The 23,507-nt window shown below is 34.7% G+C and overlaps 1 protein-coding gene across 3 annotated transcripts in view; it reads left to right on the forward strand.

Annotated features, from left to right (window-relative positions):
* The first annotated feature begins 8,077 nt into the window (after positions 1-8,077).
* Positions 8,078-23,507, forward strand: part of LOC117214540 (anosmin-1) — a 34,356-nt gene continuing 18,926 nt past the window's right edge. Inside the window, exons 1-4 of one of the 3 annotated variants that reach the window (XM_033460723.1) lie at positions 8,078-8,417; positions 13,165-13,289; positions 20,921-21,113; positions 22,818-23,147. In XM_033460723.1, coding sequence (XP_033316614.1) covers positions 8,276-8,417; positions 13,165-13,289; positions 20,921-21,113; positions 22,818-23,147 — 790 coding nt within the window. In that variant the 5' untranslated portion in view covers positions 8,078-8,275. Of the gene's footprint in view, positions 8,418-12,784; positions 12,840-13,164; positions 13,290-20,920; positions 21,114-22,817; positions 23,148-23,507 lie in introns of those variants that run through there. The other 2 variants (XM_033460721.1, XM_033460722.1) reach the window with 2 other exon arrangements.

Raw genomic sequence — 23,507 nt, forward strand, 5'->3', positions numbered from 1 at the left:
ATTTATAGAAATAATGACGTACGTAGAAATAATGTTTAATTGTCGGATTATATACAGTATAAAAATTATAAGTATATGTGTATTATAACATGTATAAGTATATTTGACTCTCGAGAAATTTCATTTCACAATTTCTTCTTTCAATTCTTTTATCATACAATGTGATATGATGAAAATATTTGTTTCAAAAAACCTTCACAGATCGATTAATATAAGCTAGCAAGTGGGAAGCAAATATATGATAATAAATCCTTTATTGTAAATATTTTAAAATTATTAATTATAAATATTTTATAAACAACTCAGAATCATATGATATCTAGCAATTTTTATCAATTTGTTATATCGTCGTACGAATTTATAACGTGTGATAAAATATATTAATATCGCGTAATCGTTAAAATTATACTTGTCCCTTAATTTATTTATCATCAAATATATATTTATAATATATGTTCATCATCGTGTTAAAATCTTCTTACGATAGATAACATATGCCACTTCATCTTCGACGATAAGTTGCTCATAAAACCTTTGGATGAGGTGGGTTGAAATTTTGTTGGTTATAAATCCGTAGTTATTGCCTGGATTTCTCATTAACCGTGAAGAATACTCACACGATATCACCAAGTTAGAAATTAGGCAGCACTGGTTGCAATGGAACCGAAATATCGTTGTAGAGAATTAAGCGTTTAATAGACACCTACGTATTCGAGTGACTGAATGGCTCACGAAAGTATTCAAATCCTTACCACGGAATCTTTTTACAAATATATGATACGCATTAGGCGAAACTTTGAAATTTCGTTGGCATTCATTTGCAAAGTGAGAAATCCAACATATTTGTTATTTCTAGCCAAAATTTGTATTATTTTACAAGAAATGATCGATTCCTGATATCGACGAATGATAAAGAGATTAAATAATTTAAGCAATACGAAGGACCGAAATAAAAGAATTACATTCCTACTTGAAGACCATACTTACGTTCCCCGCAAAAAAAAAAAAAAGGAAAAATCCGCCCTCAAGCACGAGAAGTACTATGAGAATATATGAGATAAAAGGCAGGCATGTTAAAAGCTAGCAGTTTGTTTGCTTTGAGTAACATTTCTATCGAATCGCATTCCTGTCTATGAACTTTGACGATATAAAAGTGGTCATAAATACTTTTATTATTAATTTATTCGGTCGAGAAATTCGGCCATTCACGGTCAAGTTTAGAACGGTCAAAGGCATAAATCTTCAACCGTATTATTGTGCATTATGTTGTTATTATCTGTAGTTAAGGAATAAGTATAATATCGTAAAACGTATGATTATCCCGTGGACAAAAGTATAAGTGGTCATGGTACGTCGCCTGTCATTACGTTTCGACGTTCAATTATCTTTTAAGACTTGATCGTTATTTACATCGAAACGCAAGGCTGGAAATGTTTAATTATCATCTTTATCTTTTCTTTTCGCGGAAATTGCCATTAAAGTAATTGGCGAAATAGGCAACTGATAGTTGTCCAGCATATAAGCATACATAACGCTATACATAATATTACTATATATATATATATAGCCTTCATTATTCTCTTTAACGTGTTAAACATTTTAACGTTTAGTTCCCTATATGCATTCAGAGGTAGTCGTAACAGTTAACAAAATTTCTGATTTCTAATGAAAAGTCACTTTCTGATTTTCAATTTAAAGTCGGTCTTCGATTTTCAACGTAAAGTCAGTGTTTTCTAATTTCGATGTAAAATCAGTTTTCGATTTTCAATGTCGTTTTGTAATAGCTTTTAAATATTGGATATGACTCTAGGTTGTAAATTACTACTGACAGAAATCAAGGAAAGTTTCAAGGCTGTTACATAAATTTCTTATTTGCTTGATTCATCTGCATATAAATATGCAGACGTGCGCATAGAGATTCGCACTGAAACGCATTTTGTTCTTTACACCTTTTATTAAAAATAATAAAAAGATCACGTTTGATCCGCATAATGTTTCGATAAATTGTATTAACTATCTGATATTTATAAATAATAAAAGATATACGTGATAAAACAAATTTATCTGCGTATATCGTATTAAATGGAATCATTTAGGTATCAATCCGTAGTATACGGTATGATGGTACATATTTCACACAAGTTATTTGCGTACGATGCAAAACAAATCATCTATCAATTTAGAAATCATTAAAATAAACTGTGTGTGAATGTGTTTTGTGTTGTCCAGTGTACTCGTCAAATACTTTTCTTCCATCTTTTAAATAGAATTTTAAATAGAATCTTTCAAATTTTTCAAAAATATAAACATATTAGTATCATATTAATATGATCATAATATGCTATAGAAAACTGGCAACGACGAAGAGAAACTTATATAAGGACGTAAACGAACAAGGAAAGATCGCAAGAAGTAATCTCTAGAGAGTAAAATGCGGAACTTATCGGAATTCTATTTAATCGACGAGAAAACTCGCTCTAATTTACGAGAAAAGTCATTAAGAGCGGTTATTATATCATAGAACAAATGACACGTAATAACGACCCAAGAAACCCAAAATTTTAACAACCATTCGTTCATACTCACCGTTGTTTGCTACTCTTCATTAGTGAGAAGATTTTCGTCCTCCAACCACTTTACAGTTAATAAATAAAAGTTCAAGTAACTGTTCGTAGGGTCATTTAAAATATCGCTATAATTTCTCGGTCTCCGTGATGGATTCGATCCGCACTACCGCCACAGGTAAGACCCGGCTAGTTTTTGTGAAACGCGGCGTTAAAATCAGTCATTTACTAGCGACATATTTGAAAAGCCATAGTGGAAGCCTACACATGCGAAGATTAAAGAAACAGGCATTGGATCTTTCAACAGGATCGAGTGTCTGCATACGAAGTGAAACTCCACTAAGAGTCGTTTTGATAATCCTGATGTTTGAACTTGATACTTTCCTGGTTTCAACGACCTGGTTCTCCTGTATACAAATTTCCGATAAAAACAACGGTCCTAAAAAATAGCCATTGATTGGCATCGCCTGGAATTGAAAAACTGATGCGGCTTTAAGAGTGTCTCTTATTACTTTGCCGATAAATGATAGAAAAGTTGTTAAAAATAAATCGAAACATGCAAGTACGATGGTGAGATACGACTCACTTAACACGTTACGTTTCATCTTCTTTCTTTACGGGTATTGAGTCTATCTCAAACTAATGAAAAAGTTATTTGTTAAATCGACTGAAGTTTGGAATCGAGCAAAGCCAAGGTACCATAAAATCACCGCTTTGAGCATTCGGAGGCGGACATGTGTACTGATTGTACATTCGATAACTTGATGGTATTTGGTTTAAAAATAGGAATGATATAAAATACATGCCTGTACATACATGTATATTTCAAGTAATTATCGGAATGTAATTAGCGGAAAAAATCAAAGTAAAGAGATATTATTATTATAGTCTCACAGTAATCAGAACAATTACAATTTTTGTTTTGTTCGATTCTAAACTTTAGTCGATTTATTACGTGACTTTCACGTTAATTATTTTGCAAATGGCGCGATATCCGAAAAGAAAAAAGATAAAACGGAACGTGTTAGGAGAGTGGCGTCACTGTCATATTCGTATATTTCGATTCATTTTTTACCATTTTCTTCTTTGCTATTTTCGGCAAAATGATATGGACATTCCTTGTTCCTTGACAAATACTCTTAATGATGCAGCATGAGCTTTTCAATTGCAGGCGATGTGAACAAATATCTCAATCGAAACAACGTCTCTTCTTTATACACTTTACACACAGTAGAACAACCTATGATAAACTGGCTTTAAAGAAAGCTTAACATGACATAGTCGCGAAAGAGCGTACGAGCATCGTCAAAATCTTTAAAAGACGCCTTCCTATACTATACACTGTCTTTCATTATATCTATACACTCTCTTTTATTAGGTTTACTAAAACAAGGTTTATACGACTATGCAAAATCAACTGGATGTAGTATTAGATTGCAAGATTCATACAAGTACATTTTGTGCCATACTTGAATGCCACTGACAACTTGGACGTGTCCTAAGACTCTTATATTTTGCACTCAACGAGAAGAGGTTTTGCGTTGAATGGAGAGAAATCTTTGCATTTTCGCAACCTATCAATCGATATAAGTCTCTGCTCATGGTGTAGCGAACAATTTCAAAAGACATGGTTCGGACCCTGCAATTCACAAGATTCGGTAACATTTCGGTCTATTTATAATGCCTGCTCGTAGTAACGAGACTGTAAAGTTATAACGATCGACTCCACATCTGTTTATGGCGACTGTAGCTTATCTTCGCAAATCTTTTTCTCCAAAACCACGGTTTATTGCTAACTTTATCCATACAGAAAGCGTTAATATTCTTCGGGCCTTTGGTCTTGGTTGTGTTGTGTAGTATTAGCGTCAACACTATATTCATATATATTTCTGAAAAATTAATAAAGGGTATTGATGCGTTATTATTCGATTTGAATAACGTGGCATTTTTGGCTAACTCATTTACTTTTTCATTCCCTTATGGGTCAATTTCCTGTCTATATCGAAAATGTTCGTGTGTCAAAAGTAATGAACATGGACTCGTTTTAATATCTATTTTGGTACTCGTAAGATTGTTTAGGGCGGACAGATTGATTCTCGGTATATCATTTCTCAACAACATACATATAGAACATATCTCAAGTTGATCAGACGAACATGTGACTAAAATTTGTTAGCGATCGTTAAAGTTAAAAGTCTTGTGTATACGTATAATATTAGTAAAGTGAGAGTGACTCTAAGAGAATAAGTACTTTGAAATTATGTTAGTTAGGATTAATTAGTGCAATGTCGAGTACTTCGTTTAACGCAATGCGCTCCAGGCTCTTTATTACTGAAATATTTAAATCGTGGCAAATACAAACGCATCCTATTGATTTCGAATTACGAAATAGCGTTACTTCCATCCGTATAGATCTTAATCGAGTCGAATTTATTTATCGCGTTTAACAGCGTAACGCTTGCATCTTTTAATTTCTCTAGAGATTTACCTGTTTCTGTACTAACTGAAACAGTGCAGAAAAGTTCGTTGCAAGCGTAATATGTCGAACTGTTGCTTAATATGTTATTTTATTTGTTATTTTTAATTGGTATGAAACGATCTTCTCTAACACGATGAATTAGTCTCTTTCTTTTATTTTTCTTCAGTCTATAGTCTTTCAATCAATTTGGAAGATTCTTTTTCCAACCAGACAAGCTAAGTATAATGAACTTCTTGAATAAAAGATCTGCTCCAGAATGCAGCTGTTTGACACTCGTAAATGCCAATCTTTCTATAACATGTTAGCTTTTAAAAATAAATTTCAATGTCCTGTGATATTCCAAGATAGCTGTAATAAAAGGTAAAGTCGTCCTGAATTTTTCTATTTGTAATTTTGTTACTAATTTATATTCCAATAAGCTAATGACCATATATTCGTAAGCGACAATGTGCATATGTAAGATATATCCGATGACAATTATTATCTTGAACATATTTCAAATTAATCAGACAAAGATGCGACTAAAATATGTTAGCAATTGTTAAAGTTAAAAACTCTGAAATTATTGCCACTTATTTTGTATATCGTCTTGTATATACGTATAATATATACTTGTATACAGGCTTCCAATACGAACAAAATTTGCATTTCCATTCAGTTCATAGTTCAGTTTCATAGTTCTTGTACTTGTGCCAGTGTCTATGAAAGCGAATCGAGTCAGATATTTTTCATAGGAGAATTCTTACGTGTAGTTGTAATACAGATTAACGTATAGTTATTTATTCGTCTGAACGCTTTTGCAGCAATATCAGCACGCCCTTTGTCACGCTTGAAGTTTGTTAGAATCCATAAATTAAATGAGAAAGCGTGTGGACAAAATCACTGCCAAATAATCCACGCTTCTGTAGGGTCATCGTGCATATAACGTAAAATAAATTAAAGATTCGATTTCTTTAAGTTTTAAAGCAATAGCGTTCCCATAATCGTCAATAGGATTTTATAAACAGCGCCGGTGAGAATTTTGAACACGATCGAAGTATCGCAAACTGAAACATGTTGCAAACTGAAAAATACCGAAGTTGAAACAACCGGAGAAGAGCTTTTGTTCAACTGGCAGAATCCACAAAGGACGCAAAAAGAAGAATGTTTTACGCTTATCCAGACAAGAAACGTGGAATAAGGACCGGTATAATGAGCTATACGAAGTTTTGTGTGGTCTACGAATGTTGCTAAGTAAGGGATTGATTCACGGGCAGCTATAATACCGCCAAACCAAAGCCCTAATAGATTCAGGTCAATGCCACTACCGTTCTTCGAAGTCGTTCATTATGTGAGAAGAGAAGGCCCCGTTCTCATGCCACACAGGTTGTAATACCTGCGCGGCAGGCTGGACCGAGAGATTCGCAACGAGCGCGTAGACATATTCCACTCTGTTCAATATCTAACCGAAACACGTTTTAAACAAAACCGCCGCCTCATTTCCGGGTCAATTTATTCGACGACCTGCACGAATTAAATATTTTCGAGACCTTTGAATTACCTGCTATAGAAATTTCAGGTTCCATACCCAGCTAAATGCATCGCAGCAACCCGATAAAGCTATCGCAAAATGTTATTTTCCATATCTTCCATTTCTTTATATCTTTCTGTATATCTTACGTATATTTATCGCTTTCTGTATATCTTTTCATATATCTTCAAGCTTTCTACTTTGCGCCTCGTGTTTTACCAACCTACTGCGACTTTTCAGGCATTATATTTGGGCTTCAAAAAAAAAAAAAAAAAAAAAAGAAGAAAAGAAAAACGATACCTGCGCAGGCAAATATGAAGTTTATAAATGAGAAATATCTAAGAAACGATGATATTCCAGCATTACCATGATAATTGAAGGAATCAATAATTTTTTTGTGGGTGTTTATGAAGCAAAATTACTACGAATGAAATGTTGTGCAATAAACTTTGAACGAAAGAGTTACGAAATTCGAGTTACAGCAAATACAAAAAGTGCTTATACATACCCTTACTTCCCAATAAAGCGGTCCTTTTTTATCAGGTTCCACACTTGATCTTCGTAGTGTAGAACGCTTGTAGTAAATGTGTGGAAGTATTACCAAACTAATTAATTATTAAGTAAATACATTTTTTATCCACTGTAACACATTAATCTTCTCGACTGAATTTTAATCAGGCATGCAGTCGATCAGTGCGTGAAAATTATTTTAAAAAACGTATCTTTCTTCAAATTTTTAGGATTATTTATCGTTTTATATTTTCTGATAAAGATCTCCGATACTTTTCTCGTCATATTTTATATCGAACCACGTACCTAAAATAAAAAGCGTAGACAGAAAGCGGATGCACATGGAAGGCAAACTACAAAAACGACCTGTTTAAAGTTCTCGTTATATTTGGTTATTTACAAACGTTTCCTTGATCATCTCAGGATTAATCATAAAAATCGCGACAGAAGGAAAGGAGCTACAAACGTTCTAGAAACTACTCTATTCTTTATACCAAATGTGCAAATGTTCGACCTCGTATCGAAACCAAACGTTTATTCCTCCAATTCAGCGAATCGAATGGAACAACATGTTAGGATAACGCTTATTTTATTCTTTCTCACGCATACGTACATACGTATGCGCACACTCTTATCTTTCTAAGCTCACTTTATTCCTCGCGTATTCTTCCTCCAACTGCTTCGGTAGATACCACGCGATAGGTCTCAATAATCTAACGCGCTGTTGTAGAAATTCTTATCGAAAGAAAAAGACGAAGGTGAGTAATCGAAACGCGAGTGATATTGAACGAAAGACTCGAAGCAGGAAGAGAGAAAGAAAGAGGGAGGGGGAAGAAGAGAAAGAGAGAAAGAGAGAGAGAGAGAGAGAAAGAGAAAGAAAGAGAAGGAGAGAGAAAAAAAGGGAGTGAGACCGAAAGAGAGGCTTGTATTCGCCACTGGCAGGACCCTTTCCAAAGTTAATGATTCGATCATTGCGACGGGTGGTAGCAGGGTGGTGGAAACGAATGGCGTGGGTCGAAGTAGTAGGAGAAGTGCCAGAGAAGTGCAGGAGAGGATCAGACCGCGCAAGAAAGTAAGCCCGATCTCAGTTCGAACGGTTCACCGCGATCGGTTCACTCCGTCTTTGGTTTTACCGGTTCGCTGCGCGCTACTCGATCGCACACGAAGATCCTTCCGGTACTTTGTTGACCGACCAACGACGTCTCCGTGGATATGCCGCTCCGCTTCCGGCGCTTCTGCCCGCTGCCTCTTCCAACGCACGGAAGTCCTTTGACACCCCTGATGCACGTAGCTGGAGGCTCGAGTTACGCTGTAAAATCATGCTTTGACTTGGCGTTACCGACTATTTTAAAACGTACGTATGTCAAATGACTGTTAGGTCTCTGCTACTACAATAGGGTTTTTTCACTCTCTCACCATTGTCTGGCTCATCAACACTGTTGAAAGACACGTTGAAATAGAATATAGTATATAGTAATTGATTGTTTTATCAAGGTGGCAAAAATACGCGAGTTCATTCCGCGAATTAAGGACACGAACAGAAGATTCTACAAGTTCGTAGAAATTGCGGAAAAACAGAATTCTATAAAATAGATGTAGAAAGAAATAGTGATTGAAACAGGTATTAAGCGTATAGTTAGAATTTCCTTTCGTAATCACAGCTTAAAATGTAAGTATTTAAAAAACCAAATTTGACGATGTAAATTGACTAAGAAAAATTTCAAATGAAACGTTACTTCAAAGTAAAACAAAATAAAAATATTTAAATCGTACTGTTGTAAAAATCCTAGCAATTTGTTTGAAGTTCACCTATATAATATATACCTATATATACCTATAATATATACCTATATATTGCTTAATTGTCACACTTATTTGCAATTTCTATATAAGAGGCATGTTGAAGTAATTACTTCAAGAAAAACTCTACAACATTTCTTTTGTATATCGGTGACCTGAAAATCGTTGTTACGAAGAGAATAGAATTTAGGGAAACAAAAAGAAAATTCGGAATAAGGATTATTGTCCGTATTATTGTGCCCTTGAATATAAATTTTGTTTTGGATTACAAGATCTAGAAACAAAAGAGCTATAAGTAGATTTCTATTGTTGTTTCTTGTAACCTTCAGCTAGAGCTACGCACACAGGTTAACTTTTTGGTAATGTCCTTTGCTATAAATATATGAACGTGTTCCCTGTCTTCTTCCTATTGTATTGTAACGCTGTTATAGTGAGGATCTGGATCAGCATACACTATACCTGTGCTTGTACCTATACTTATTTCAATATATTTTTCTATTACAAATTCATCCACTCGTTCCTCTATCAGTCAATCTCAATAAAGCACACAAATGGTTTGAAGATCAAATAAAATAAATGATCAAATAAAATGAATACCGTGTGTGTGTATAAGGTATCAGATTAACATGAAACAATCATAAGCATTTATGTAAAATAGAAGTATTTCAGAAATACGAGGAATCCATTTAATTTCTTTCTTTATTTGGCTATCGCGAACCACAGTGTAGCTGTACCACGATAATTGAACCGGTTTTTTAAAATACCTCTTACCTACTTCTTTAGTGATTTTAAACGATTGAAGTTACACAAATGAGCTCGTTAAGATACAAAGGATTCTTTTACCAGCTTTTTTCCCGACTGAAATCACAATACCTACAAGTTATTTTACGATATTTATGTAATATTAATAAAAGGGAAGTAAATATTTCTCGGAGATTGAATGTAATAGCGATCGTATGGAGACGTGTGAAACTAAATTGGATTTTAATTAAGAAAAGCAGCGTGGCTACGATATTAAATATGTGATAAGTAGAAGGGAGATTTTTATGCATTTGTGGGCAACTTGAAGGTGTGAAAATGAACATAATGTACATAGGGTATCTGGTAACTGGTAATACAAACAGCCAAGTGGTAATTCTACGTGAAAAAATGGAAAAGGAAGAATAAAATTTCTTCGTTTGAGACTTCGCATACATGTACGTATACATGTACATACTTGATTTCCAGGCTTTATTTTTTCGAAAACGAAACCTTCAACGAACAAATTTTATTCTTTCTTTTCCATTTATTTTTTCATGCGGAATCATCCCCCGATAGTTTGTACTACCAGTTAACAGACACCCCGTATCTATAGATATACAGAGTGTCTCGCGACTCGTGGACAATCGACTTATTCTACACGTAGAAGTGAATCGAAAGAGAAAGAATACAACTTTTTTATATCACGTCCCGTTATTAAGATCGGGTTTGAAAATTTGGCAAGTATATATAGTTAAACTTGGCTAATTGCAGAGTGAACAGGCGTAAATGATCGGCAAGAGATTAAACTACATGTGAAAATAAGTCAGAAATGTAGAATAAAATTTTGTTTATACGATGGTTTGTTTTTAAAGAGGATACATTTGAAAATGTATCGTGCATTAGAATTAGTCTTTAACCGAAGATGTTCAAATTTAATTTTCTTGAAAACCAGGCCTTAAACGGAAATAATACGGAATTTTAATTAAACTTTGCCGGCACTTGGCCAAGTTTGTCTACTTGACAGATTTTCAAACTCGATCTTCTCGAAAACGAGGCCACGGACGAACAAATTGTATTCTTTATTTTTGGCTTATTTTTAATTGTAGAATCATCTCCATGTCGATTGTCCTCGCGTCGCGGGACAGCCTGTGTATATATGATTGATTATAAACTATAATCACAAAAAAGAATAAGAAAAACGAAGTTAAAGGGAGATTTAGTTGTTTGTACACAAAACTGACGAGGATGAAAAATCCCAATAGACAATTCAATAAAATAAATATCGGAGCAACTGATACACCAGCTTGATATTAGATTGACATTAATCCTGTTGTCCTCTTCGCTTGCACGTGATCCTAAATGCATGTTATATTTCAACAGATATCATTAAAATATACATAATTTCGATTGAATTTTTTTTTCTTTTTCTTTTTTCGAGTGTATTCTACCCTTTCTACGAATAAAATAGTTCAAGAACAGAGAAGACATCCGAAGAGATACAAACGCGAAGAAGAAGCGAGAAGGACAGCAGAGTTGAAAGAGAAATAAATAATTTTCAATGAATTTTGCGACGCGTTGCAGTATTTAGGATGAATACGCAGATGAAATTTGGACGAACGATTTCTATAATTCAACGACGCAATTACACACACGGAACATATCGATGAAATTCTGATCACGTATTTGGTAACAGAGGTCCAACGATATGCGTGATTAATATGCCGACACTTCGCTACATGGACTTGGTATTTGCACGGCAAATCCGAACGATTTGCGCATTTAGTAGCGAAAGCCGAGTTACTAAAGTAGAAACATCCATCTGTTTATACAAAATGTCGCGCTACACTGTCAGCAATTTGTACACTTAAGAATACGTTAGAATTTTGTAAATACAAATCGTGTACTTTCGTGAACTGTTTGCGATTATTGACTGCAGATTTTTATGCAAATTTGTATTTTCGTAAACCTAATCAAGCGGATAGAATTTAAATAGAAATTTACTTCATCCATTGAATATTATAAGTACTGTACTTTGAATATTTCGTGTAATTTCACATGCCATGCGCATCTTTGCAATTTCAAATTTCCTACAAATGCATAAAACTCTGTCGAAATTAATATGTATGTATATCGCATACACATGCATACTTGTACGCTATTCATATGGCTTTTAACTACGGAACATTCAAAGTAGATATTATCAAGTAAGATATATTTAAATTTCCTTTAGCAATTTATGTTTTGTTTCATTAATACAGGAGTAGAACAGAAAGTATAGAACATTGTTTCTTTTATTTAATTAAAGTTATAATTAAAGCATTGTACTGAAAGTTATAAAGTATGTAAATATAGTCGTAAATAATTATATCTCGTCATCTTCGTCGTCTTTAATAAATTCACAAAATTCTACTTACGGTATATTTATACACACACGGTATACATATGTTATACATACATGTGTATATGCATATGTATTTGGGTTTTAAAATTGATTTTTTCAAAAACGAAGCCTTAAATGAAAAAATGTTATTCTTCCTTTCCTACTCATCTTTTCATGTAGAATCACCCTCTAGTCGTTTGTACCATCAGTTACCAAACAGCTTAGCGTTAATAGTATCGATCGTTTTATCTCGTGTATTTCGATTTTTTCTGTGACATAGTTTTCAGCTTCGTGTAAGTTATTTTTTCGTAATCTATGATTGGTCGTTATAACCGGATTTACAAGTAACATATTTATATCTTTCCCATTATTAATTGATCCATTCACAGGATAAAGTGGTTAATTTCACTTTCGAAATTTTTCAAATTTTGGTGCCAAAGCACTTACTTTATTTGTCCATGCGTATCAATGTCTGATATAATTTCATCAATTTTTTGTATTTTTTGTTTCGCAGAATTAACAGATTTAGCAAAGAACCGACTCAATTGTTTGTACAACACGCGTAACATATTAAATATTCATAAGTTCGTATCAGTCTGTTAATCAACTTACAGTACTTCATTCGATGGTTATTTTGACGATGATCTGTATTTGATCTGTATCGTCCTTGTCCACAAAAATCAAAATTGCAGTATCAGGAAGCGTGTCTGGCTATAAAAAGAATATGATAATCAGACTATAGATTTTTACGTAATTGTAAGAGACTTAAGGGTAAATTTAACAGACTATTCGGAATATATTACTCTTCAAACGGAATGTGCCGCAGCATCGAGGGTTTCGCAAGTCCTTCGAAAGGTAAATCCTGCCAAGATCGGATTCTTTTAACCGTATCTATGAAAAATTGCGACATAAAATAATTATAATAATTATTATTAAAATAATAAAATTCGCAGTCTAAAGATAATAGCTGTTCACATTTCTTTCGTCTATATCGCCAGTGTATAATATGTCATGTTTGGAAAGTGTATTGACTTACTGGTATTCGTATCGGTATCAACCTTTCGAAAAGAAGTAAATGTAATTCGATTCGTCTTAAGCTCATCGCGTTTTGTTTCATCGAAGTTGAAATTTATTTCACTCGCCACCATGTTATTCAATATTAGCGTTAATTTTTTCGCAGAATGGTGGCTTTGGTGGTTACTTTTACCAGGATGTTTCGCATCTTGGACCAAGTACATCGAAGAGTACGACACTATCAGAGTTGCTAGATGCGATGTTCGTTGCGGTGGCAATTATCCTGATGAAGTAAGTACTGCAACGTGTAAATACTTTCTACACATCAAAGTTACTGCTAATTTACTACTGCTAATACTAATATTCCCACTATTAATACTATTTAATACTCTGAACATTTCACGAACACAACTAATACTACGCGTATCTGTATGCAATGGCAAATAATTTAAAGAGCAACTTGTCGGGTTCTGGAAAGCTTATGCGATGAATTGCCAAAAGCAGAACGAAATATTTGTATATTTTAAAGCCTATTAAAATTTTAAGTTGTATCGAAGAAACAGGACTGTGGTATACAATTCAGAGTATAGACATATTTACAGAGATATTCAAGCATCCGTCGATACTTTATTTATTTCTCTGTATTTGTTGCTCATAGAATTTGCTTGTTCCAATCGAGTCTGATGGCTTAAATCTTTTCAGCCTTCCAGACATTTGTTTCTTGTTCGGTAGATTCGACGACGATGATAGAATAAGTTTTTAATCTGACAGCACGTGGAAATCTCCGACGGTTCTTTTTATCAATCGTCTATCAACATCAACTGGCTGTCGATCGTACGATCGATCAAAGATGTGAAAGTACCGTGGATGTCGGGCCGCATTGTCTGCGTATGTTGAGATCGTTTGATTCTTCCGTCCTGCGTACGGGCAGTGTAATTGAATTATTCTATACTAACAGGACCACGTGGCGACGGTACCTATATCCATGTGAGATACTTCGCGTCTCTTTTATAAGGTCCAATCACGGCCGAATCTGAAGAATCAAGCGTTTGAGTTAATGCATAACGTAACACAAATACGTACAGTAGCTGATGAAAGTGTTGAAACATTTAGCACAGTTTATCAATGTATTTTATGTGTTACACGAAACTTTTTGAAATTTTAATGGCACTGTAATCAGACACGATTATCCTGACTACAATAGTAAAATTTGAAGTTTAATTAGTAAATACGTATAGAAATTCTGTATTGGTTTGTAATCAAACATTCAACGTCATGCATTATAGCCACAATTTTAAAAAGTTGTGCGATATATGAATGAAATAAAGTGCAGCACAGCTGGTCAATGGCCCCAGATTATCCTCGCGGCGTAAGGATACATCCGCTCCTACATTACTTGCAAAAAGTAGGCCAATAAGTACGCTGACCAGTTCCTTCGATCGTTCGAATAATGTATATCCCTGTTACGGCAGCAAAATGCACGGCAGTCCTTTGGGGTCACAGTGAATTTATAGACCTATAATTATAAGACATATAATTATGCAAACAATATAATACAAAATTGCACAACGTTGCCAAAATTGCTTTAATATCAAACCCGAGTCAATGATGTGATAATCATCTGCAGTACTGTATAAATAAAAAAGAAAGATCCATGGTTTGTGGGTTGGGCTAAATAATGACAGGCCGCCGCGGCCGGCGAAGCTAGCGTAAAGTAGTTTTCGATGCATAGATTGATGTATATGGAACGTTGTATTCTAATTCATTTGGTAAAAAATGTATCTACCGTCATTGACAAATTCTTTACGGGACGAACATTTTTAAGGTAAATTGTAAAGTAAATCGTTAAATAATACACGTAGTATTAAACGTAAATTGCTTGATGATTTGAAATCCAAGGCGGAACTACGACTATACGTATAAGAAAAAGTTGCTCAAAATTTTAACAATTTTTGCAATTTACAATCTTGCATAACTGGCGAAAAGTTTATTTAAGAAACCGCTACTCTTCTTTATGGGTTCGTTACCGTTCGACATAACTTCCGCAGCACCATGAAAATATTTTATAATTATGCAAACAATGCGACAGAATTAGAAATAAAAAACAATGCAGAATTGCACAATATCGTCAAAATTCATGGTAATTATGTAAGAGGTATACTTAATGTCGTCATCTGTGTTTTAAGTAATTCCACATATACAAAAATATGTACATTAGACATGAAAATAGAGATTGAAGTAAAGACTTATCTAATATCACTCTGGCCTGTTGTAAATTTCAATTGGTTTGAATAATATTATACAAAATTTTCTGTTAGATACGAAGTTCTCAAATCTGAAGCCATTCCATTCCCATCTTCCGTCTTCGTTCACTTTTACTCTCAGCTTTCACCCTCTCACATTCGTCATTTTCCCTTTTTCAGTCCCAAAGTGCTCTCAATTAGCGATAGACTCAAGTATTATGTTCTAAATAGAAAGATTGATGAAGTAGGATCATAGTAAGTATAGTTCTATTGCCTCTTTATCTTAATGTCACTTTATGATTAAATATATATCTGCTTTTTATTCATTTTTGCCTGCCGGCTATAAAACGAGATTGATCTACATGGATTTCTCATTCTCACAGTCATACAGGCTCGACATACACTAGGTTGTTACATATATATTTGAACTTACTCTTAATTATGCTTTAGTTACTCTATACTTAATTATTTAAATGTAATGTGACATTTCCATTGCACATACTTTCTTTGGCTTTGCCATGTGTCTGTCTCCTCTATTCACTTTTCCTCTCTCCCCCACCCACTCTCATACACTCCTTCTTTCTTTCTAGTTTCGTTAACCATTCTTTCATCTTTTCTTCGTCTCAACAATTTCCTTTAATGTTATTCTTCTGTCCTCAATTCCTCCACATTCTCCCACCCAGTGTTTCAGTGTTCCCAATCCTCCTTCGCATAAAACACACCACCTCCGTTCTTTTACCATACAATATCTATTTGCCTCTCCTATACTTTTGCACCTAATCTTAGCAATTAGTTTCTGACTCCCTTGCCCCCTTTTTCTAAATAATCTGATAATCTACCCATTCTACGATATTTATATTTCCCGTTATAACTCCACCTCTGAATCTAATTATATCGCATTCGTAGTTGCACCTGCCTATCCCTCCCCGCCAACAGGCAACATTTCAATATAACGACATAGTCGCAGAAAGCTTTGTTCGCAGTTTTGTGAAAGCTAAGGATACGACTCCTTGGAGAAAGGATATTTTGATGTCTTCGATATATACGCAAAGTACATAGAATACCTAATATCGAAAAATATATAGTATATATCTAAAGTATAGTACGGCTCGCGTGTAACTGAGATTCAGTGGCAAGCAGTTATTGTATCTAGTTGAAGCTCTCTTTCCGTTTACCGCGTTCAACTGATGATCAGATTATACAGTCTTGTTGCGGAAGAGAAGAGAAATAGAAAATGAGAATAAGCGAAAGAGCAATCCTCCCGAGTACCAAAGCACGTGGTCGGCATTATGCTATGAATCATCGTTCTAGTGTATGAAGATGTTACATAGTATGCACAGAGTCCTCCGTGGAGGCGAAATGTGTCGTGTTTAAGTTAATGCAATCCCTGGAAAGGCTTCGCTCGTACACACCACACGATAGTCTCGTGCATACAGCGTTTGAGCTCAATCCATTTTCCTTGGCGTTTAAGGTACGTGTACATACAATTAATTAAGTTCAGTATGTATCTATAAATCGAACCAAATTCAATATTCAAGGTGCACTTCTTAGGATCCAAATGCTACTAATAAAATAAAAACGATTCGTTCATTCTACAAGGTGTTGGAAAATGATTTATCACGAGTATCGTAACGTTATTCTATCCACCTCTTGGTGAAGGTCTGCAAAAGGTCTACGAAAAGTTTCTTGTGCAAAAATGTTAAAGTTCCAATTTCGAATTTGTTTTCTTTGCAATGTGTCGCAATTTTGCAGTCGTTTACAGGAAAAGTAGCATCTATTGTCGCGTGTTCGAGACTACTTTGTATGCTGCGTCCTAATTTCTCACTAACAATAAGTGTATGTTTCCAATAATTGTCTTGTATCTTCTATGTAAATTTTAAAATCGATTTCGGAAATTTTACTATTACATATAATCACGGTGGTCATATCTAATACTGTTAACGAAATTCCAAAAAGTTTCGTGTAATTCGTGTAATATACTTACGAAAGAATTCTGTGGCAAGTATTCGAGTACTTTTGTGACCCACTGTATTTATATTATCAAGCTGAATTCGTGTCGTTTTTTCAAAGATCTAACTTGAACTTATTAGACAGTTTAAGTAATTAGTATAAACATCTAACTATTAACTATTTTACCGTTCGAAATACGGAAATCATTACAGCAAGTTATCCACAACTGTTCCTGTTCCTGTGAATAACTTCATATTAAACTGTTATACTTTTTCTTAACGTGACTTTTCCTCGTTTTTCTTCGACATCTTTGAATTAATGCTTCTCCTATGAAATTTCTATTCATCCAGATCTATGTACATTATTGTCATAAAGAGCATCCTTATTATCGAAATGATTTTGCATGGTGCAATTATCTAATACTATAGTTTATTTTTAGCCTCCGGATCATAAAAGGAACTCCGTTTACAATCGTTTTACCTATTACCTTGTATTCTCACTTGATCATCTACACACACGTCCGTTCATTCACACACATAAACACAATGTGGGGATTAAGAATGATAGAAAAAGTTGCTTGTAGAAATTCGGGCTCTAGTATAGTATTCGCACTGGAAAATATTCGACTAGAATGACACTTTTTAGTGGTTCTCGAGATCACTAAAGCTGGAAGTGGTGTACAAAATCTCAGCCAACTTGTTGATGCGTGACATGTTCATGGATTTTGACAATATCTTTTTAAAATTTGATGCTCTTAACCCATTGTATGGACCACTCTCTGCATACATTTGTACCGTGAATATTGGGGTAAGGTTGCGGTTATTTTATATTTACCGGTTGTCGTGAATCGATCGGTTAGTTCATGATCCTACAGAGAGCGATAAGTAATAAGCAGCAAAATTAACGTTTGGAGCACTGTTAATGCGACATCACTTGTCTACTTCACATACATGATGACGATTCTACGCGGATTTCTACAGTCAAGGCGTTCGTCGGCCAAATGTTCATAAGACTGAATTCTCAAAACCGTTCATTTCCATGGAAAATGGCTCTTATATTCGACTTTAGCGATCAAAAAAGGCCCCGAAAAGAAACAATCATAACAACAAATTTGTAGTGCTGATATCTTATCCAAAGTTCAGCTAAACTTGTGGATTCTAAGCTCGAGGAAGAAGTTTCTAAGATAACGCAACCCGGATCTCGGTGAATGCAACCGAAAACCTTCGTAAATGAATAGAGAAAATTTGCATATAAGGTCTTTAACGATTATGGCCGTCTCATGATCCTGTTTCTGATTGCCATCCAGTTAGTCGGTGTCGTGCTTCTTGCATTACTTCAGAGACAAAAAGAACGAATTCTAGGACACTTCCCTTTCTCCTGCCACAATATCAAAGGATATTTTAAGAACAGTAAGGAAATGTTCTCCTTACGTAACGCCACAAATGAGATACATACAGTCGGTCACAAAAATCTCTCGATGAAATTACATTATTTCTTAAATGTAAAGCGTTATAATAAAAACCTTAGCTCCACTAAAACTATTTAGACGATTTTTTTTCTTTATTTAACATCAAGGTTTGGATCATTAGCGACGTGTACCGATGATTAGTGACAGTTAAATGGAATAGTAAAGGCGTTTATTGCTCTGGGTAAATTTGAAAAGATTCTCAACATTCTTTGTATCGTGGAAGAATTCCTTCAGTGATTTGAGAAGTTTGGCCCCATTTCGTGAGGTTTCGGTTTCTTTACAAAAAGTCAATATATATTCAAGAGGACATTGGCACATACTGCAGTGGGGGGAGGGGAGGGGGGATATTCTTTATAGAAGGAATTCGTGAGAAAGTCTCGCGTGGCCAATCTGGATCCTGTATAAAATGACTTGGCTCCTTCTATCGAAGGATCCTCGCACCGCGTGATGGAAGAAGTTCCATGCATTTTGTCGATACGTTAAGACACATAGCGTTAAAACGTTCTAGACGATCTATTCACTTTCATTTTTATCAGGCAAATCGATAACGATTTGCAAATGTTAACTTGACGATATACAGAAGAGAAGCTGGGATATTTTATCCTGCCGGCGCAATGTGCTGTTTACAGCACTGTTTGCAATGTATTATGTCATTAAGTGAATGAGCTAGGAAATTACCATAATGACGGCCACTTTCCAGATAATTATTACCAACCGAATACGTGTGTGGATTACGAAACTGAAAATTCATACATTCGTGATAATTTTCGTGACTCAGTTCGCATTAAAAATATCAATATTGTACAATGGCTACAAATAATATTCACACATACCTTTGCTTCTAATGAGGTATCTTTTAAACAGATTCTATATATTTAATTTCCATAGTATCAAATTAGTGTAGTCCCGTGAAACTATTAAATGAGGCAAAATTTAATACATTTCGACTTAATTAATTGATATGTAATTATATAATATACAGGATGTGACAGAACATGTGGCACCTGAGCTGATTGTATATCTAACAACAATGAAAAAATATTCATATAAACATACCGTGTATCTGTCTTCGTGTATGAGACACGACGAATTTTCTTTTTCGATTTTGTCTTATCTAATCGCCTTTAGAGAAGTTGCTGAAAATCACCACCTTGCATTTCAAGGCAAATCTATAGACGTTTTGCACTTTGAACGATTACTGGTGTTTCCCGAATTTGTTGAAAAGCTTGTTCTATTCTGATCTCTGATATTTCAACATTTTCAATAAAGTTTGCTCTGTTTGCAAAATTCGTTACATCTCATAAAGCAAGACAGATAGAGGATATGTTTACAGGAACTTTTTTCATTGTTCTTAGATATACAATCACCTCAGGAAACGAGTTCCATATGTTCTATTACACTCCGTATAATAAGTATAATGGTGTTCGATACGTTTTATATAGACATTGTATAGCAAGGCATTGTATATTAATACACTGCTGACGAGAAACGTGAGAATCGACGATTTTCACTTCACAAACATTGACATATTTTCGAAAAATACGCGGCAACTGCGGCAAAATTTATTTCACAGTATACCGCCAACAATGGGTTAAAAATATACGTAGAATGATTCACCGAAATAAAGATGTTACGTCGCAAAAGGCAAGAATACGATTTCTTCGCAATTATGGAAATTCCTCCTCTTTTGCTAGGCAACGTAAACAGTTTAAGTAAGAAGGCAACGTTCCCGGGAAGGTGTGTCCACAGAAGTCGGATAGCACAAGAGTGACGCATCCTATATCGTGAAAGATAAATTTTTTCGATGATTAGAGGCGTATTTTGATGAAAACCATATTGTGTAGGCTAGCAAGAAACTTGTTCGAGGAAACATAAAAGAGAGAAATGTTTGAGATTGAAATTGGTTTAAGTGTACGAACTCGACACGTTCAGATATCCAAAACAGTTGAAGAGTGAAAATAAAAAAGGCTGTAGGTGCCATTTGGAAAACAAAAATTTGTTTTTCTTGAAAATGTTACTTGTACGAAGACCAATATCGGTAAATGTGGAGGTACAATTTTAATTTTAATATAAATAGCATTTCTGGATGTTGAAAACGAAACGATTTAACCAGAAAGAGATAGAATCTTCCCTGATATATATTTAACAATTTTTTATTTATATTACTTTCTCTTTTTTGTATATTTATTTTCTTATACAGAATATATAATATATTGTACATACATGTGAGTATAACTGTTCGATGTATTGTTTTGTTTTAGTGTATGGAAAATTGCTTGGCATCCAATTACACAAAACCTGGTCACTGTCCTGATAAAGCATCCATGTCACCCTTTGAAGCTGTTTGTTTGATAGCTTGCGTCGATGACTCTCGTTGCCCAGATTTAGCAAAATGTTGCAGACATGATTGCGGTGTCACATGCATGCATCCCGTCGGTTTAGACAATGTAACTGGTACGCATTAGATTTTATTTGTCATTTATAATTAAGGTTTCTTTACACGAACGTAATTTCTCCAATTTACAGTCTAAAACTATTCATTGTATGAGAGGCAGTACGCGTGTATTAGTGTGATTGTATCTGCAGGTGATGCGCTTGTAACACTGATTTTGCATGCTTTACGAATAACTAATTAATTAATTACGTGCGATTAAATTATTTATATTTATTCGAGATACAAACAATTTACAAGATTTTTTTCAGTAAAGATACTGGTACCCACTATTGTATCAATAAATAAACTACTGTTTACACGTTCGTAAAAACTCTTCTTGACAATAACTATTCGATAAACGGAGAGTCCCAACTGAAACCTTACTCAACGATACTTAAGGTGACTACAACGGCATATCAAAAAATTATTGGAAATCGGAGGTGGATGTCTTTTTATGACTGTTTACCAAAGAGGGGAATAAATGCGCTGGTGACTACAAAAATGGTCTAATTCTAAAACTTGAAAAAGTTGAATTTTTAATTTACTTTATGTTACATCAATCCACATTACAATAATATGCAGGAATTTTTGCATAAAAGACTTAATATTCGACTTAACGCACCTTCTTAGTCACTAACGCAAATATAGAACAAATCTTTGTTTAATTCTTACTTTATAGAAATATCCGAAACTTACTCCGTCTGGCCGGATTAAGACGCTTGAGGATTTTCGTTTACATGTTTTCGAAGAAAGTACACCGAAATTGGCATGCCGATGTCTACGAATATAATTAATTCGAAGTTTCCGAATGGTTAAAACGATTAATAGATCGTGGATTTTTATGCAAATTCATTTATTTGATAATACAATTGAAAAAATACGATCAGGGTAGAAAATTGTTTTATTTACACAGTATTATATAATAGAAAGCACTATGCTTTGGATATTTCATATATCTGCACACATTCTGTGCAATTTTACACTTTTATGCATGAAAAACCGCAGTCTAGAAATTAGCTGAGCGTAACTCTGCGCTTTATCGAAAGCCAAAACCACCACTTTGCCTAATTATAGTCCGAAGCTTCAGACACATCCCGGTACAAAGGACCACCTTCTCTTCACAAAGCTGTACCATACAATAGAGATGCATGGGGAAGCGTACGTGATACCATAGAAGCACGCTAATTACAAATTCACTGCATTCAATGAAAACCAATCGACAAGCAAAATTTCGAACGCTGTGCTCGAAAAATCATTAACAGACCAGCATTCCAATCTCTTGAGCTTCAAACTTTTTAAATTATTTCACATCCGACCGAGAATTTTTTTTTTTTTAAGACACAAGCTTTTGCAACAACAGTTTATAAGAGCTTATGACAGTTGATAATAACCACAGTTTAGAACAGTATATTACAGCGTATTTCGACAGCAGTTGACTCAAGTAAGTCATTCGATACAGGCCTTCCTGCAAGACTAAATGTTATGCGGCATTGAAACACAGTTACTGTCATTAATATTCGGACACAGCACTATCTCTGTATTTGTTGTTTCGTGTAAGAAGCGACGATGTAAATATCGTGTTGCTTATCCTGGGAGAATTTCAACCGTTTATCGTAACTTGAAATTGGAGACGGTGCTCCAAACTTTTCAGCGGGAATTGTACATATTTACGCACAAACCAAGATAAAATTCACATTTTTGCATTTTTCTTCTTTTTTTTTCAGATTTACCCGTGATACCCAGGAATGTCCAAATCAGGCAACAAAAGAACAACTTAGTTTTTTTGACTTGGTATAATTCTAAGGCACAGCGTATCGATGAGTCTACCGGAATCAAAGGTGTGAGGTATTTGGTGGAGGAACGACATTTACTTGGACCAAGGTACCTGGAATCTAGATCAAGTCCATGGATTGTTCGTCACGTTTCATCGAAGTCACACGCAATGATTCGAGAACGATTAAAGACAGGACACTGGTATCAATTTCGTGTAGCAGCCATCAATGCAAATGGATCCCGAGGATACTCGGAGCCTTCCAAACCTTTTAAAACAAAAGGTAAGCGTTACATTATTCCGAATAGCGTGCGATAAACGATTGCCAAATATCTGGAGCAGGACACTTCCGCGCGAAAAGCGCCACTCGTCATGTTACAATTGGTTCACGTTTATTGTCAAATGTAGACTTAGCTTTAGAAGGGAATGGCCTCAAAACCACTTAATTAATATTGCATAGTCTTTGCAAACGAATTAGCTCTAACCATCCAGCAATCGCTCCTCAAGAGAACTTACGATTCTTCCGCGAGAATCCGAGCAATACGCGACAGTTAGAGAAGAAAAAGAATTCATCCAAGGTTTCTCTGCGTTACTCTTATTGCGTCCAAAGAACAACGCAAGTACGCACGAAACATGCTTATTC

This window comes from Bombus bifarius, unplaced genomic scaffold (genome assembly GCF_011952205.1).
Source record: "Bombus bifarius isolate JDL3187 unplaced genomic scaffold, Bbif_JDL3187 scf7180000009201, whole genome shotgun sequence".
Taxonomy (NCBI): Eukaryota; Metazoa; Arthropoda; class Insecta; order Hymenoptera; family Apidae; genus Bombus; species Bombus bifarius.